This window comes from Mustelus asterias, chromosome 3 (assembly GCF_964213995.1).
Source record: "Mustelus asterias chromosome 3, sMusAst1.hap1.1, whole genome shotgun sequence".
NCBI lineage: Eukaryota > Metazoa > Chordata > Chondrichthyes > Carcharhiniformes > Triakidae > Mustelus > Mustelus asterias.
In genome coordinates, this window is record NC_135803.1 from 18,061,166 (window position 1) to 18,078,056 (window position 16,891).

Below are 16,891 nucleotides of genomic sequence, written 5' to 3' on the forward strand. Positions count from 1 at the left end.
GCATCAATTAAATGGCAGCGTTAATATTTATGTCGGGAGGGTAATCTTTTTTCCTCTCTAATATTTTATGGCTGCTATTGCAAGCTCTGAAAAGTTAATTTAAAATATTATTATATAGTGATCCAAAATTTGGGTTTTATAAATTTAGGTATGAATACTAATTACGTAATAAGCTAATATCAGCAGGGGATGCTTGCATCCATCATTTTTATATTTCCAAAGGCAGTTTTCTGATGGCTTAATAGAGATGAATCCAGCAATGTATATTATGTATATATAATATATATTATATATATATCATTTCACTCCCTGTTTCCTTGATTATTTTATTATGTGACGTGTAATAATTTGTGGTATGAATAAAAATACTGAATGCAATGCATTGGATTTTGGAATCTTTAATATTGTACGAAATGTTATGGAACAGTTTGTAAACTAGGTTTTACATACGAATGCATCTTTCATAAATATCGAATATCTGTAACACGTAATACCGGTAATTTACGTACATGCGGATAAATATGGAGATTGGGGATATATACATAAATTTATCGCAACTGCGAAGGCAATGAAGAGATAAATTTCTTATTTTGCTTCAATATCAAGTCTTACATAAAACAAAGTTACATTTTAACACGGAGTTCCAAGCTTGCACTACGATTTTTTTTGACATAACAAGCAACACTTTGAACACTTCACTATTCCGACTAGACTTTGGGACGAAAGGTTTGCACTGGATACAAAAAGCACATTAATAACAATAGTATCTGCTAGCTTTCTGATGCTCAGTTGAGACTGAAATACAAAGTAATTCACATTTTGGTACACATCGACTATAGTAACTTTTTTTTTGCCATCCATAAACAAATAGTTGCGTTTTTTTTCCAACCGTCGCCCAGATATGCAAATACCACGTTGACAAATCCCCTGTGATATGCCTATGTACAAGATTCAAACATTAGACTTTTAAACTAGTAATTCTATATTTACAAAAACGGAAAGAGCAAAGGCCGCTGCCATAGAACACATGCAGTTTCAGAGCTTTGTCAGTCCTTTCTTAAACCTAGCACTAGGCAATGGCTAGTGAAATAGCATCGTCCTACATGCATTTTAAAATTCGCAACTATGGAACCTTTCAAAGGTTTTGGTTTCTTCCTGTTTTATTCCTCTCGGCGTCTATTGGCAGCTTTTTTTTGTCTTTGATTCCTCGCGATCGTAACTTTGGAGTCTTTTTTGAAAAGTTTTTTTTTGTTATGCTTTTGTGTATTTTTTTTTGATGTAGGTTTACTTAAACGTACCATTCGTTAAAGTTCGATGAAAGCGTGCTGTGGTTGGATGTGTGGTGGACTGCAGACGATGTTGGGGACATTGAACTGTTGGTCTGGTTTTCTGTTGTCGGCGACACGATGGTGGGGGGTGTTGAGGACTCGTAGCCAGAACTTGCCGCAGGAGAAGGCTGTGACCCTTGAGAGGATGCTTCGTGGACCTAGCAAAGAAAAAAAAAACATCCACCATGTAAGGCTTAGACAACCACGGCGTTTGTGTAAAGCTTGATTAAGAATCTGAGAAGTATATATTATATACATGCACAATAACAATGATAAGGCATTTCAGAAAAATCCAACCCCCTTTAAAAAAAAAAAATCTGCTGTAATATTCCAAAATTGCCAAGTGACAAAGTGGCAAAAGGAAAATGCCCGAAATAATTTCACATGAGGACGAAAACTGCTGTAACTGTGAACTATGTTCAGGTTTGACCTATGATAGGATAAAATATATTGAGCAGGCAAGGGATGGTATCTCTTTAATTTAGTGTGCAGAGTGTGGAAGCTGTCAGCTATTCAAGATGACCATTCAATTTCCTTACGCCCTCAGCGTTGTACTTACTTAATGCAACTGTAAATATTTCGCAATCCAACAGAGATGATTTTATTTATTTAAAAAAAAATTACCTTCATGTGTTTTCGTAGAGAGCTGGGATGAGTGTAGGACTTGTCACACATTTTGCAGAGGTACGGCTTGTCAGAAGTGTGCACGTGCATGTGCTTCTTCCGATCGCTACTGTTAGCAAATCGCCTGTCGCAACCTTCAAACTCACACTTGAATGGTTTCTCGCCTATCAACGATGACAATTTTTTATTAATACAATTTTAGCTCTTCTCAAATTCACAATTCATATATCCATATATACATTAATATCACCCTCCTTTACGACCTTATATATATCTCTATTTTACAAAAAGAAAGCAAAGCAAAACAAGCACTCATTTTGGAATTCCCTCCCGTAGGCATCTGCGAACATATCCTCGCAAACCCTAGATTTCCGCAGCGGTATTTATTTTTTTCTAATCTGTTTTAAAAATATATGCGATGCACACAGCTGGGAATTTTATGAAGAATGAATAAGATTGATTAATAAATGTTGATTCTTTGCTTAATTTGTGACATCGTCAGTAGCTGGTTGCACTATGTTTGCAGCTGCCGTGGCGCCCTTCACACGAAGCTCTGACTTGCTTTATTTCCCTTTGAAAATTGCGGTGATGCGTTGAATAAAGTTGAAAAATATGTAACAGAACAGTTTTAGGTTTCTGATTCTCGCATGTAATACCGTCCCTCCCCGAAACAAGCACTTGCTTCTGTGGTGAACCTTTGCAACGCCAACGCTGAAATGGCGATTTCGAAAATGTAACGGGGATTTGCGAATGCCATTAACGTTTTCGCTTTAATTGAACCGTTTCCAATTCTGTTTATTTAGCGTAGGAGTTGGTGGACATCTCGTGCAGTGAAGTGAATTGTTGCTAAGTGCCCCTGGAGGTTTTATAGTCGAGAAAGTGTTAAATCTCGACTTTGCAAAATCTTTACAACTATCTAACCATTATGTGTCATTAACATCGACATTGTTGTCGTGTGCTATTTTCTCCACGGCCGCACATTGTGAACTAAGTTTTAACAAGACTGCAAGCCCTAGAGAGCCCAAAATGTATGTAAATGTATACATATATTATACAGAGATATACGCACACACACGGACATATATACTACAGTATGCATACACACACAGACAAATACATACGCACAAATATATTTAAATATATGCGCCTGCGTATAAAAAAGTTAGCATTGCAGTTATATATGCACGCACTTGCAAACACATACAGATAGATATAAATATGCAAACATAACATAAGACAGAAAAGAGGAAGCGAGAAACAAAAATATACACTCCAGTTGCTGCTTGCGAATTTCTAACGAAACTAAGCAAACCAGCAAGTGGATAATTCCCCCCCTCAAAAAAAAAGCTCAGTGACAATTTAATTAAAAATAAACACATCACAATATATCTGTAGCTTAACTATTTTCCGTCAACGTTGGAATCAGTAAGCAATGCATTAAATGTCCTTGCAGGACGGCACAGAATCTAATAACATTCTACATGTTTAAAAGAACGGCGCCCACAACATCAAAAATACAGAGCACAGGGAGTTAAGGGAAATCAAAATACTTAAACATGCTAATTTTATTCTGATATAAATATTTATCTACACACGCATCTACAACACGTTTACTAAATAAATACTTGGAGTGTCCCATTTATTTTTTTTAATGGAGAGTATGATTGAAACGGCTATAAATGCTTCGTAGTATTTCATTCTCTCTAAATACATTCGCCATACCTGTGTGAGTTCTTTTGTGGATCTTGAGGTTTTCTGATCTGGCAAAGACTTTGCCACAGCCAGGGAATGGACAGGGGAATGGTTTCTCACCAGTGTGGACTCTGATATGATTCACAAGTTTATATTTGGCTTTGAACGGCTTCCCCTCTCTTGAACACTCTTCCCAGAAACAGATATGATTCGACTGCTCTGGTCCCCCAACGTGTTCCACTGTTACGTGAGTAACCAGTTCGTGCATCGTACTAAAAGTTTTGTTGCAGGATTTTTTAGGATTCGTCAACTGTTCGGGCTCTACCCATTTACATATGAGTTCTTGTTTAATGGGCTGCCTCATGTAACGAAAGAAGGCCCCGGCCCCATGGTGGGCCGCCATGTTCATGTTCATGGGGCCATAGCTGTGTAGCTGGGTCGAGGCGTAGTGGTCCGATCTGGGACTAGTGACCTGGCTGTATTGGTCTGCTCTGCCATACATGTCCCCGGAAAAGCCTAAGCGCATTTGGCCGTTCATTACATGTGCATTGGGAGAAGCGTGGGTCGTCGCCTGCTCGTGTAGACCCGGGAAGAGTAGGTGCCCCGCAGCGTCAGTGTGTCCATGGGGTCCCGCAAAACTGCCCGCAGCCGCCGCCGAGGCGAACAGGCTGTGGCCGGCGCTGGCAGCCGCCGCCGCCTCCCCAAAGCCCCGATTGCGAAACAGAAAGTCCCGGGTCGAGTTGAACGCTGCGCTGCTGTACGAACTCACATGGCTGGGATGGTGACCGAGAGCGGCGGCGTAGCCTGGAGCCTGCGACGTGAAGGCAGTTTGACCCGAAGCGAGATCGTGGGTGCTGGGGCTGATTTTAAAAGCACCCATCCCGTCGGCGAAAGGATTGATCCCCAGCCCCACTTCCCGGTCGTTGACATCGCCTGTTGAGTGATGTCGGGATGTTCCGAAGGTAGTCACTCCAAGAGTAGGGTACTGAGGTCCAGCGTCCAGAAGCATCGTCTGGCGATGGGGGTACAGAAGCAAAAATGATACAAATTTTGTAACAAAAAAAAAGCTACAGACAATTCACAACGAAACTTGCTTAATACAAAATAGTCTCTGAGTCTGTTTGGAGGACTTGCAAAAACTCCTTTTTGTTTCCCCTTTTTTTCCCTCCTTCTCCCTCTCCTCTTCAGCGTGTGGGAATTTGCTGAAGGTATTTTCTTCCCCCTCTGCAAACGCAAATCATGCAATATTGTCTTTTGCGGTTTATCTTCCTGGGGAGAAACTTTCACCTCATCAGCCGGGCGGTGAGCTCGAGAATGATAGCGGCAATCATTCCTGCAGATAAATGAATTGAAAAGACAACACCATCCCCTTGATGAATGGGAGTTGGGGGAGGAGTCACGTGGCGAAGGGCGTCCCTACCCATTGGTCAAGCCCGTGCTGCCCCGTTGCGCCAGGCCGCCAATCACAGGCGCCCGCCCTTGCTCCCGCCGCCTGATTGGCCCGCTCGCCTCATCAATCCCAGGTATTGTACGCGCATGACAGTGGCTCCTGATAAATTATTGTCGAGTCCAGATTTCCCTTTCTTTTTCACTCTCTCTCTTTTTTTTATAGATATAATATGGGAAGAGGAGGGGGTGGGGAGGGGGGTGGTTGGAGGGGGAGAGAGGAGGTGGGGGTAGGGAGTTGGTGGTGCAAAGAGAGTACTGAAGAGAAAAAAAAACTCTTGTCTTCTTCGACTTCACAAATCAGTCACCCCTTGTCATGCCTGCTTGAGATTCGTTAATGTGCCACAACTCCAGACGAGGGGGAAAAAAAAGCGGGCGGCTTCCTTTGTTGTTCAGTAGCTTTTTGATCGCCGGTGAAAATTCACTTACCCAGATGAGTGAGCAAAAAGAGAAAGAACACTCTCTTGAATTGGGTTAGGAAAATGCATATGTTTGGATTCAGTGCAAACATACAACACTTGGTTGTTTTTTGAAGGCGAAACCCTTGATTAACCTGTCTCTCCCCATGTAAAAGGCGACTGAAAACATCTTGCTTGGGCCTTTTTTTTTAACCACAGTGACACTGAATCGCCCCTATACATATCTATAGGCTCCCGAACAATTGCAGAATAGCTGCGAGTAAGGATTCCCCCTTTCTAAAAAAAAACAGATTTGCTCCTTTCATCGATTAAGGACAAAGAGAGCGAAAATGCGTTATGAATACTGTCAGCTAAGAAAAAAATGTAGCTTCTTTCCACCTCATGTTTTAGTTTATTCCTTGCCATTCACGGCCCCAAATTTGTTAAAGTCCATCTTCTGTGTTTCTGCAAAGTAATTTAATTATTTACGTGAGGCCAGTGGTTTGCATATTCATTAAGTCTAATTATATTCTAGTAATAGAAACGTAAAAAAGCCAACAAAGAATCGGAATCGTTCAATTTACCTTTTGTTCGCCACTTCAATGGATTTCCTTGAAGCTAAATCTGTGTGTTAAAGTCTTATTTTATTACAAAGCAGCCCTGCCGCATCCTTCAATAATTATCTCCGTTAGCAGACCATCACTTTTTTGAAGTGCACTTTGAAATAGTTGCCGTGTTTCCTGTCTTCCCACTTCAGCTTTTCTTTTCCCTTATCGAACAACACATTTACACGAACACTCTGGCTTGTTTACTTTTTTAAAAAAACTCATACATCTCAAAGGTTTTCATAGAAAGGTACAACAGGTTAACCTGGGGTGTGGGGGGGAGGGGGGAGAAAAAAATACTGTTCGCGCGGAACTATTGGCGCAAGTGTGTGGCAATGAAGTTCCAGTTATATTTTGCAGCCGCGTTTTTCTACAAGAAAAGAAGTTTAACATTAAATGTTAGTAAACTGAGGGGAGGGGTAGGGGGGTGCAATCTCCACGTTTGCAGCGTTGTAGCATCAAAGGGTTTAAAATGGGTGGCTGTTAAGTGCATATTCCCAATTTACGACGACTTGAGGCTGTGCTCATTTTGCTGATGACTACTAGGGCGGCGTGGCTGCTTGCTAGAGAATTCCAAGAGCAAGTTTTTAGGTGCTTTGACGGTCTTATGCGAGGGTGTTGCCAGTTAAACTGGCTTTCCCGATGCAACAGATCCCAAATTTGCTCTGCACATAATGAAATGTTATTTTTTTTCCTGCTTCGGTCCTTGTATCTGCGCCCCAAGAATTAAGTGGAACACGATATTGCCTTGCTGAGTGAGTACAATACTAACATCACGGCATTGCTCTAAATGATGCAATATGCTGAAAACATGGATATTAAAATCACAGCAGTCTAGTAGCAGAAGCAGGCGTAATTTGATTCAAAAAGATTTACTGCGCACTGATAGAGTGTGCAAATTCTAAAGGGACACTTTAAGAGTATGAAAAGTAAACGTTTCCCATAGCATTATCTTTGGGCTACCATCTCCGAATATACAAAGAAGGGCTGATTTTAAAAGTTGTGGGATGGTGGAAGTTATCAAGTGGGATTTGCGGCGCTCTCCGCAGGAAACGCAGGCTGCTTGAGTTCAAAGCCACATGCACCGACGTGACATATAAGCCATTAAAATATCATCCTGACGGCTCATTTCTGCTTCATCATACATTCCCTAACTGCTTCCAGAAACCTTGAAAAGGCGAAATGAAGAATGACTACCTAGACAAAGCTACAAAGTAGATTTTTTTTACTTCGAAGTTACCTGAATTAAACGATCGAAGGCATCTTCTTCAACAGGTGGAGGACGGTAAGAGAGGCACGTGTATTCGACTGACTTTTACTAAACGACTCCTGACCTCTGAATTTCCATCATCTTTCATGTAAATGCAATTGACTAAAAAGAGAATGGAGATATCAGTCAGATTTTTGTTTCCTCAGAATAGCCCTTGTCAGGGGCCATCATGTTGTAATAAAAGCAATCTAGGTGCGAATGGCTCTGAATTATACATTTCCATTCGAATGCACTTGTGTGAACCGATATTTTGCCTCGGATTGTTTTCAGTCGATGGATAGCAAAGCAGTTAGTTGTTCTGTGGAAGGGAGGGTCGTGGGGGGAACGTTTGCCTCGGGGTTGAAGTGTTAGTTTACAAAAGGAATTGTTTTTACTCGCTTTAAAACGCTGGCTATTTTCATCCAGTCTAATTTAAAATTTAAAGTTGATTTATACCTCGGAAACGAAGTTAATCGTTCAACCGTTTATTTGCGACGAACATATATATCACATACGTTGCTGTCATTAAAGTGGAGTTTTACAACTCTGCGCATTTTTGTACTCAACATGGTTTATTTTTCGGATGCGTGAATGTATATTTGGAAGTTCTTCAGTTTGTGAGTTGAGCAACGCGTGACCTTTATCCCGCGTTCTCTTGATAAGTAAACGCTTTCCAATATTTGAAGTAATGAATTGGTGGTTGCGTCCACGCTCCCCTTAAACACAAATTCCCACTAATGGAACGCCATTTAAGTGAATTCAATTGTAATGCAAAAGTTATCTTGCAAATTTGTTCCTGATGACTGACCCCAGCACCGCATGTTTAATTGATATCTTTTTCTTCTCTCCCTCTCAGATCTGCTTTTCCTCATTGTTCGAAATGCACTAATGCTAAATGTCACCCCATAGTTTAGGATTTTCTCAGACAGTTCCAGGGAGTCACATAGTTTTTCCCGTTTATCATACTTATCACTGTTAAAACTGATCCCAATCAAGTTAGTCAGTTGGCTTTTGCGCGCAAGAACAGCTCTGAAGTCCCCGACTTTTGAAATACCATATCTTTTGACCCCTGACCCGTGACCGACCACATGTGCCAGAGTCACACAATGCCACACAATGCATACCTCGGAAAATATTAGCTGTATTGAAAGAGTCGTTGGCTAAAGTGGATGACAATAGTTCAATATATACACGCTCTTTATTTGGACCAGGGAACGGAATGCAATTTTTCTGCTATTAAATCTATTCGCTAGTTAGGTACGTTGAGATTCCGGTGTTGGGTGCTTCACTGATTTGTTTCTCATGTGGCTGTGTGTTTTAACTTTCTTTTTCTTCTTATTATCATTCATGCAAGCGAGATTATGAATCATTTTTTACATGTGCACTTAAATAAATCCTCATCAAAGCAAACCCCAAAATTAAACTCGTCGACAAGAGATATCTGGGCAAACTCAAAAAAAAAACCCCAGCTCCAGTCAAACTTATTAGTTCTAATAGTGCCCAAAGCCAAGCGTTTAAACATTTTATTATACTTCCGATTAGGCAGACACTCACATTTCTAGTATTTTGTTTCAAGTTGCCCGTGGCTTTGAATTAAAATTCCAACTGCCTGAGGTTTGCCTTAGAAACTTTGGGCGGGGGGAGGGGGGGGGGAGGGGGGGGGGAGTTTGAAGGTCACCCTTGCCTTTACCCACTATCCGTCTGCTTGCCTTGAGATCTGTGCATCACATCACTGTTAGAGATGTGATTGGTACTTTGACCGATTTGTTGTACAAAAATATTTCCATTTTCTGGAATTACTTCCAATATATGTGTGTGTGTGTGTGTGTGTGTGTAGTATATATACATATATATATATATTTGTTATATACATAAATATATACAGAGAGAGAGATCGATAGAAAGAAATTATCTACATAATATTTTCACGTGAATTTCGCGTTACCAAATTTACAGGTACCGGGGTGCCCCGATGTTGAAATAAAATATTCTGACACTAGTTCCTTTATCTTATTTTGCTGAATTTATTCTTGGACTGTAGAGGGTTTAAGGATTGCGTCAAAAGTTCAAAGCCAGAGATTTCCAACTTTTTGGAAAGGACGAACTTTTTTTCCTATGTATTTATTTTTCGATGTGGACAACTGTGGAACAATAAGTGTGAAAGGCAATATTACTGGACACACTCCTGCAGTTTTTAAATAGATGCTTTCCATCCACTTAACTAAAAAAAACACATCAAAAACAAACTCGCGTAAAGTCCGCCAGGACACGAATCTTTTCACATTGTATGTGGAAGTTCACCAGATTTTCTGAGTTCTGGGGTTGGCAGGCCGAGTTCGTGAGGACATTTTACCGCCTAACCATCAGCAATATTAGGTTTAATATTAAGGACACAGATCTAGAGTAAGATCTGAAACGTCACAACTATATTCTGTAGCTGGCGTGGGATTGGGCCAATTTGGAAAAATGTGTAAAAATATAACAAAAGTAAGAGCTAATGAGTACTATGGCGGTTTATAGATCAATAATTTATTGTGGAAAATGCGTTCACACAGTAAGTCTTGTTATTGATATTACTAGATGCACCTTACATATAAGCAGCCCCTCAGTTCTTCAACAGGACAAAATATCATCCCATTAAATTTAGCCAGGTATCCACAGCTGCGCTACGCTAGCTACGTTCTTGTAGCTTAGTTACCTGATTTGGAGAAATTGAAACCAGTAACACAAGCTAATCCTGTTATTTTGTTAATCATGTTATTTATTTAAAGAGCAAATGTACCCTTAAAGCATCCGCCCACTAACTTTCAACTTTGTTTTACTGGATTCGTTTGATCTATCTATCTATCTAAATATCTGGGAGTTCAGTCATCTGGCTATTTATTCGTCTGCCTCATTGTACCAAAAAGTTATTACGAAAGCACTGTTTTTGTAGGTTGTCAAACATCCCATTGTGTTGCTGGCCTGTTTGAGGCAATATAATGCAATAGAAGAATCTCGGAATCCCTTCCAAAATTGCACTTACAGTGAAGGGTGCCACTGTAAGGAAGATTTTACAGGTCTAAGCATTAATTTGAGAGACTGCTGATGCACAACACACACACACACACAAAATCATGTCTCTAAAATAGAGTTGCTTCGGCACAGTTTTTTGTTGGAAATTCTTTCCATTGATATAGTTTATTAAAAACTGAAACTGCCAACCCTGGTTTTTTCCCCCTCAGAACTGTTTAACACACTATGTCCATAATCAAATCCAGCCGTCACCAGTTTTAATACAAGTGCGACGTTTAACATCATCGAATTGTGAACTTGCAACTAAATGCAAAATTCGAATTGCACCCACTGAAATACAGGCCTGCTTGCGACTGAAGGGAATGTTCATTTTTAATAATTCCCGTGATTGTGTTTAAAAGCACTTTCTTACTGAAGAACTGCTTTAGGTTTTACCATGGCATCATTGCTCCCTCAGTATATGCAGGGGAACTGAAAGTTGTTATTTGCTCAATTGGTAAGTTATTAGCATGTAGACTAACACTATCTTCTGCATAAACCTGAATACGGAAATGTTTTAAAGCAATCGTTGCCCCTGACGAGACGATCAGTATAAAACACTTACCTATGGAATTAAGATCAAACACAAACATTTTTTTTAAAGTCCTCTCTTAACTCGTGGTTTTCAATCTCCAGTCTCTATCGTTGTCACTTGCAGTGTTTTATGTGGTCACATACTGTACAAATTAGTGACAGTACATCCCACAAGCAGCTGTTTGCTGTAGTTCAATGTTCTCTGCATGGCAGTACTAGAATTAATATTTGACGACCATCGCATTGTAACAACAACCTTCGACCCAATGTGCCTGGACTGCCATATTATTCCATGACACTTGCATTCTTTAATTTATTTACGGACGGTTTGAGTGTAATGAAAATTGGACGCGTATTTGGATCAATTCAAGTCTGAGACTTTGATCTCCGTGATAGGTTTATGCCCTCTTATAAGTATCAGGGTTACAGGTATTTACATTTCAGTGCTTAATCACAGCCACGTACAGTCGGATCGTATCAGAGAAAAAGAAACTTTCCAAAATTAGAAATCGTTTGTCAACGATGGAGAGGTAATGTAGAAATTACCAGAAATATATCTTTCGATTTGTTGTGGCCAAAGCTAATGGATTATCAAGTTGGGGATAGGGGATGGGTGGGGGGTGGGGGGGGGGCGGTGGAGGGGGGGAATGGCAAGAGGATGACCACAACTTTGAAAGTATAGACTTGTCCTCACAATTATTCTGTATTAACAACACAGTGGGACAAAAACCGCACAACTTGTAGGCCCACTTAAAGCTATCAGAACATTAATATTTCTGACAATACTAAAATCGATCTCGCTCAGATTTATGGAATTCACAAATGTGTGTTTTTTTTCAAATTAGTCGGTGATTGTAAAATGTTTAAAATATTGTTCACAAATGTGTTTTGCGTCAGTCACACAAATGAAACGCCCAGTTTAACCCTGTGAAATTTAAATAGTGCGCTTATTAGTGTAATAATCCTGCATTGATCCAATCGTATGCACATTATATCGAATGAATTGTGCAAGTTGTTTTATTTCTAGCTCCTTTCCTTGGCTCTTTTAAGAGTTCCAACCATTCACTGCTTATAGGTGACCTAGACCATGATGGCTATCTCCACGATCAAAACAACAGGTAAATTAACTTGCTATGTGCATGCTTTTCTGAAATGGAGTATTATACTTGAAATCTCGCAATATTCTATATAATTTAGTATCTATGTGCAGCATGTTTACGCCGTTGTCTTTACTAAAGGTGAAAATGGTGATCTTAAGTGACATATATACATTATATATATAGAGAGAGAGAGGGTTCCTAGTATTCTCCACTATGGTGATAACTTGTTATCACACCCTAACTTCCGCCGATGGGAGTAACTGTAGCGCTCAGTGAAACAAATGCCTCCTTCCGTCCAGACACTCATGGCTATGGATTACGACTATACTGTCCATACCAGGTTCCCGAGCCTTTTACTGTTTCAATTGCTGTCACAAATGTATAATAACATATTTCTTCTTATTTTGTAGCTGACGTTTGCAATATTGCATGAGTACATAACAGGTATGATGTCGTTACTGAAATATTGCCAGGGAAAACAAAACAATGAAACCAATCGGTGTTGCTTGACGAATACTTTCAACAATGTCATTAACCAACCAACAGCCTAACAGTTATTGGTACATAAAAATTAACATCGCGAGTTACTAGGGGAGGGGTCTCTATGCGGCATCTTACATAGGACAATTATATATATATATTTTTAAAGGTAATAATAAACCGTCAATACAGGAAGTGTAAAACGCAACCCTACTTTCAGTCCTTTATCTTGTAACATACTGATGACGCTTATTGAAATGTAAAGTGTATCATTCAGTACTGCACACTTACTGGAGTTGCTTTATCTAGGATAGTATCCTTGTTTGAATATTTTTCTTAAAAGGGACTCTGCATATTTTGCACATAAGCGTGCTACAGGACTTGTTTTTAATCAAAATTCTTTCACAAATATTTACAAAATGCATATCGACGAAGGCCGAAATGTACTGAATTCTAGCTGTTATGTATGGCAACTAATGTAAGCCACTCACAGCTTGGCTGTGTAGTTATTCCTAACAACTAGATGAACTAGCCCATTCTGTTTTTCAGGTTTCATGTTCCTTTTTTTTGAATGATTTCGTGGGGAAACAATGACCGTTTCCCAGAAATGTAGTTGGATCATTGTGTCTGTTGACACCAGGAGTCAGTTGATTCTCAGATTAAACCTTATGATTTAAACTGCAAGCATGTACTAACCCATAGATATGCAACCAAGCCAAATTAATCTGTAGTAAAAATGAAGTATTTCCTTGTTCATTACGCTAAGCGTTTGATGGGTGGGTTGAAAGGTACAACTATAACGCATGGAATCTTGGGAATCTAAATTACTAGGCTTCTAGTTGTTTTTTTAAAATCGAGCTTCTGATTAGAAGGAGCGAATGAAAATATTGCATCAAAACTATGCCAGAGTTGAGCTTCAGTAAAAGAGCGGGTTTCCCTTAAACTGTTTATTTCAATGCATTTTCCGAAAGCAAATTTTGCCAGAAAATAATTTAATTTGGAATTTACACTGCTCAGTTCTGACTTAACCAAAAGCAAATACCACGCCTATTTGTTGCATTTCCAATGTTTTCTTTTCCCGCCGGGCTTCACTTTACACTAGGGTTTAATCAAAGTTCCTTAGCATCTCTGTTGGATTTCTTTAGTGCTGATCCTGCAGTCTGCAAACCTGGAATTCTGCAATAATTTCCTGTTTATAATGGGGTGCAGGAAGCTGTGAACTGCCCGCCATAAGAAGGATATAACGTCTGCCTCGTATTATTCTGTGACATCTTAATCACATAGTGAAATATCCTGTCGGTAAGAGAAGTAGTAACGCGCTAATTTCTGAGGAATTTTGTTTGGACTACAATATAAACCATATGTCCAGCAAAAATAAACTTTTCCACACTTTATCGACGTTTACAATCTTTGCAAATGAATTAAACGATAGACTGGACGGATTAATTACGTGAAATAAAGAGGGAAACTGAAGAACCCTCACTTCATCTGTATGCTTCTGTATGAGTGCATTATTATGGCACTGTACACATTTTATACTTAACTAAAAGTGCAAAATTTGCCATCTGCTAAAATAGATATTGACAACGAAGAAAAATAAACAGCGTGATCGGCAATGCATATTGCATATCAAGAATTCTTAAAAGTCAATTGCAATGAACTAATCCTCCTGTCTCGTGGTTGCCTTTCAACAACTTAAATAAGATAGGAAAAGTCAGAGGTCCATGTCACGTTATGTGGAATAAATGTAGAATTGTACAGTATAACAGCATTACGCTCAGTCACACGGTGCAAATTGGATATTTTACAATACGTTTACTTTAGAGATTCCATTAGACTAGATTTAGGCTGTAGCAAACATTGCTATATTTCAACGTGCATAAGCACTGTGCTCTTTTCTAGGGACCGTCGCTCGCGACTGACAAACTGCTCGAAAGACAACGGGTAAACTGACATCAAGGTGGGGACTTGACCAGGTATGCAGCAGCACAAGTGCGAATCCCAGTTTAAGCCTGCAGTGTGAAGCCCTGGAGGCTGAAATACAAACGTGTCAACAATCAGAGACCCACATTGCATCCTTCTCTATTACACGTTAGAGCTTTGGAGTGTGTTGGGATGGGGGCAGGAGATGTGTGTGAGTGGGGGTGGGGAGGGGGAGTTGATGGTGGGGGTTAGACACTCCAGATTGTGCTGGCCATTAATTCAGTTTGGGATTCCGAATGATGGTCTGAGGCATAAATGGTATGGGCATAAACATCGAATGTCAGCAATTGAAACACTTATTGTAAATAATGGGGGGAGGGGGCATGCACAGAGTTATGCAGCTAGCAATGCAACTTTAATCTAACCTTCGCCGCACAACATTAAATATCCTAAAAGCCTTTGAAGATCACATCTGAAATTACTACTAAGCAGTGAATATGAGTTAATTACATTTTTCGCATTATCTGAATGGCGTGTCTTCAGTTAATTTACGTTTTGGGGTGCGGGAGGGGGGGTGGGGTTGATGTTTACAAATCCAGCGAGCCCTTCATCATATTTAACATACTTGCTATGACTGCGGAGAATTGTTGTGGACAACTGTGTGATTTTTTTCCCCCCACTGCCGTGCCCCTCCCCCTCCCCCACGTGTTCTCATTTGATCATACTTTTTCTGGGGGGGGGGGGGGAAACATTTTTCTTTCTTGTTCTGAGTGTTTTGCTGGGTATATTCCTCGCACGTTTGGCATTACTTACGTCTTTCTGCTTCTTTCTCTTCCCCCATACACACACCTTAAATTTGCTATTTCTCTCTCAACCCCCCCCCCCCTCCCCCACCCACCCCTTCCCCGTCCCCTCATCACCACCCATCCACACCACCCACCCCCCCACCCCACCTCCCTCCCCACCACCACCATAAATTTCTGTCCACCCTATCACTCACAACTCCTTTTCAGAAACCTACCTTTTCTCTCTCTCTCTCTCTTTCTTGTATTGTAGGTATGCCGTGTGCTAGACTGCAGGCTTCATGCCCTGTCGCCAGATCAGCTTAGAACGACGGCCTAAATCCACGGGAAAGCGCAGCACCGGGGTTTCCGCTTCCCTTCTGCTCAGCAATCTGAGAGGGGCTACAACGTACATATTTGAGTTAGTGGCCTGGTTTTTGTTACCCTCCCCTTCCTTGTTTAAAAAAAAAGACGCTAAACTACTTTTTTTTCTTACACATGCACGGTTTTAGACAGGCGTATGCAGTCAGGGCGAATAAAAAGGACAATATGCAGTGGAGGACAAGTTACAGTTGCGGGCATATATGTTGGAGTGGGGGGGGGGGGGGGAGGTGGGGGTGGGTGGGATTGTGGCTAGCATCACGTTCTGGTATTAGAGGAAACATATGAAAAAGTGAAACTGATATATGGAGCGCAGTTCGGTCTAAAAAGCCTCTCACTCGTGTTTACGTAGACGGAGGCGATCAACTGGCAATTTATCATTGCCCTATCTGTGCTTTTTTTTGCAATTCCTCTCGATAGTACACTGCAGTCCACTCTTTTTTTTCTCTCCCCTAGCGATGCGAGCTTCCTTTTTCGCGAATCGCAGCATTTACAGATTCTCGCAGCACGGTGTACTTTCGCCTTCACAAACTTGAAATTGGAAACAGGTTTTTTTTTTGGGGGGGGTGGGGGTGAAATAAAAGGCAGCAAAATGCCGATTGTATCCATGCGATGCAGGCGACTATCCAGAACTCTCGGCGATCCGTCCAAACACAGCATTGAAACAAAATGAAAACTTACCCTCTCCAAAAAGAAAGCTGAGAAAATAAAACTATTCCACCTCCACCACCACTACCACCACCTCCCCCCCCCCCCCTCCCCAGCGTCCCCCTCCGCCATCCCACATCCCTCCACCAGAACCCAAACTTCCCCGGATTCTGGCTTGGGGGAAATGCCCGCGGCTGCAGACAGAACTCAAAGTTAAGTTCCTAAAAAGTTAACAGATACCACTGACTTGGGGATCTCTCAGATCGTCTGCGCGGCTAGGAAGAAGAACTCGGCGTCCGATTTTACCCAAAAATAAAAGGAACCATAACACGCCTGGAAGTCGGCTAAGTGTCGGGAAAGATAAAAACGACTAATTTCCCGCCCGAGCATAACAGGCCATAACCTCATTTTCAGTTCAACTCTCTAACCTCCCTTTCTCGTCCATTTAAAACTTCGATTCTTACGTTAGTCGCAGGGGTTGGGGTGGAGAAATAAAAGAGTGGCGCGGGGGCGGGGGGGGGGGGGGGGGGGGGACGCGGCCAGGGATACCGCTAAATAGATGATGATATCTGATCGGGCTGGGATAAACTTTCCGACTCTCCTAACTGTACATTTGTTCGTGCAGCATACACGGGGCACATAACACC

General features: G+C 40.9%; 2 protein-coding genes across 4 annotated transcripts in view; one reads left to right on the forward strand and one right to left on the reverse strand.

Moving 5' to 3' along the window:
• Positions 1–384: 384 nt before the first annotated feature.
• Positions 385–16,706, reverse strand: zic1 (zic family member 1 (odd-paired homolog, Drosophila)). Of its 3 annotated transcripts, none has more exons than XM_078205501.1 (6): positions 16,648–16,706; positions 15,455–15,617; positions 7,334–7,465; positions 3,675–4,656; positions 1,953–2,116; positions 385–1,486 (listed from the first exon to the last, which is right to left on the reverse strand). In XM_078205501.1, exons 4-6 carry the CDS (start codon positions 4,651–4,653, stop codon positions 1,289–1,291), a joined length of 1,341 nt encoding a protein of 446 aa, XP_078061627.1. In that variant the 5' UTR covers positions 4,654–4,656; positions 7,334–7,465; positions 15,455–15,617; positions 16,648–16,706; the 3' UTR covers positions 385–1,288. The 3 variants fall into 3 exon arrangements, with proteins under 3 accessions (XP_078061627.1, XP_078061634.1, XP_078061635.1); XM_078205508.1 differs by lacking the exon at positions 16,648–16,706 and adding an exon at positions 16,278–16,342; XM_078205509.1 differs by lacking the exon at positions 16,648–16,706 and adding an exon at positions 14,465–14,544.
• Positions 15,545–16,891, forward strand: part of zic4 (zic family member 4) — a 7,818-nt gene continuing 6,471 nt past the window's right edge. Inside the window, exon 1 of the mRNA XM_078205491.1 lies at positions 15,545–15,636. The gene's annotated coding sequence lies outside the window, so the exon portion shown is untranslated. The remainder of the gene's footprint in view (positions 15,637–16,891) is intronic.

Coding starts and splice junctions, on each gene's coding strand:
- zic1 (XM_078205501.1), bottom strand. CDS start 4,653: ATGCTTCTGGACGCTGGACCTCAGTACCCTACTCTTGGAGTGACTACC. Junction 2,117..3,674: donor CCACAAAAGAACTCACACAG/GTATGGCGAATG, acceptor CATCGTTGATAG/GCGAGAAACCATTCAAGTGT. Junction 1,487..1,952: donor CTCTACGAAAACACATGAAG/GTAATTTTTTTT, acceptor TTTCTTTGCTAG/GTCCACGAAGCATCCTCTCA.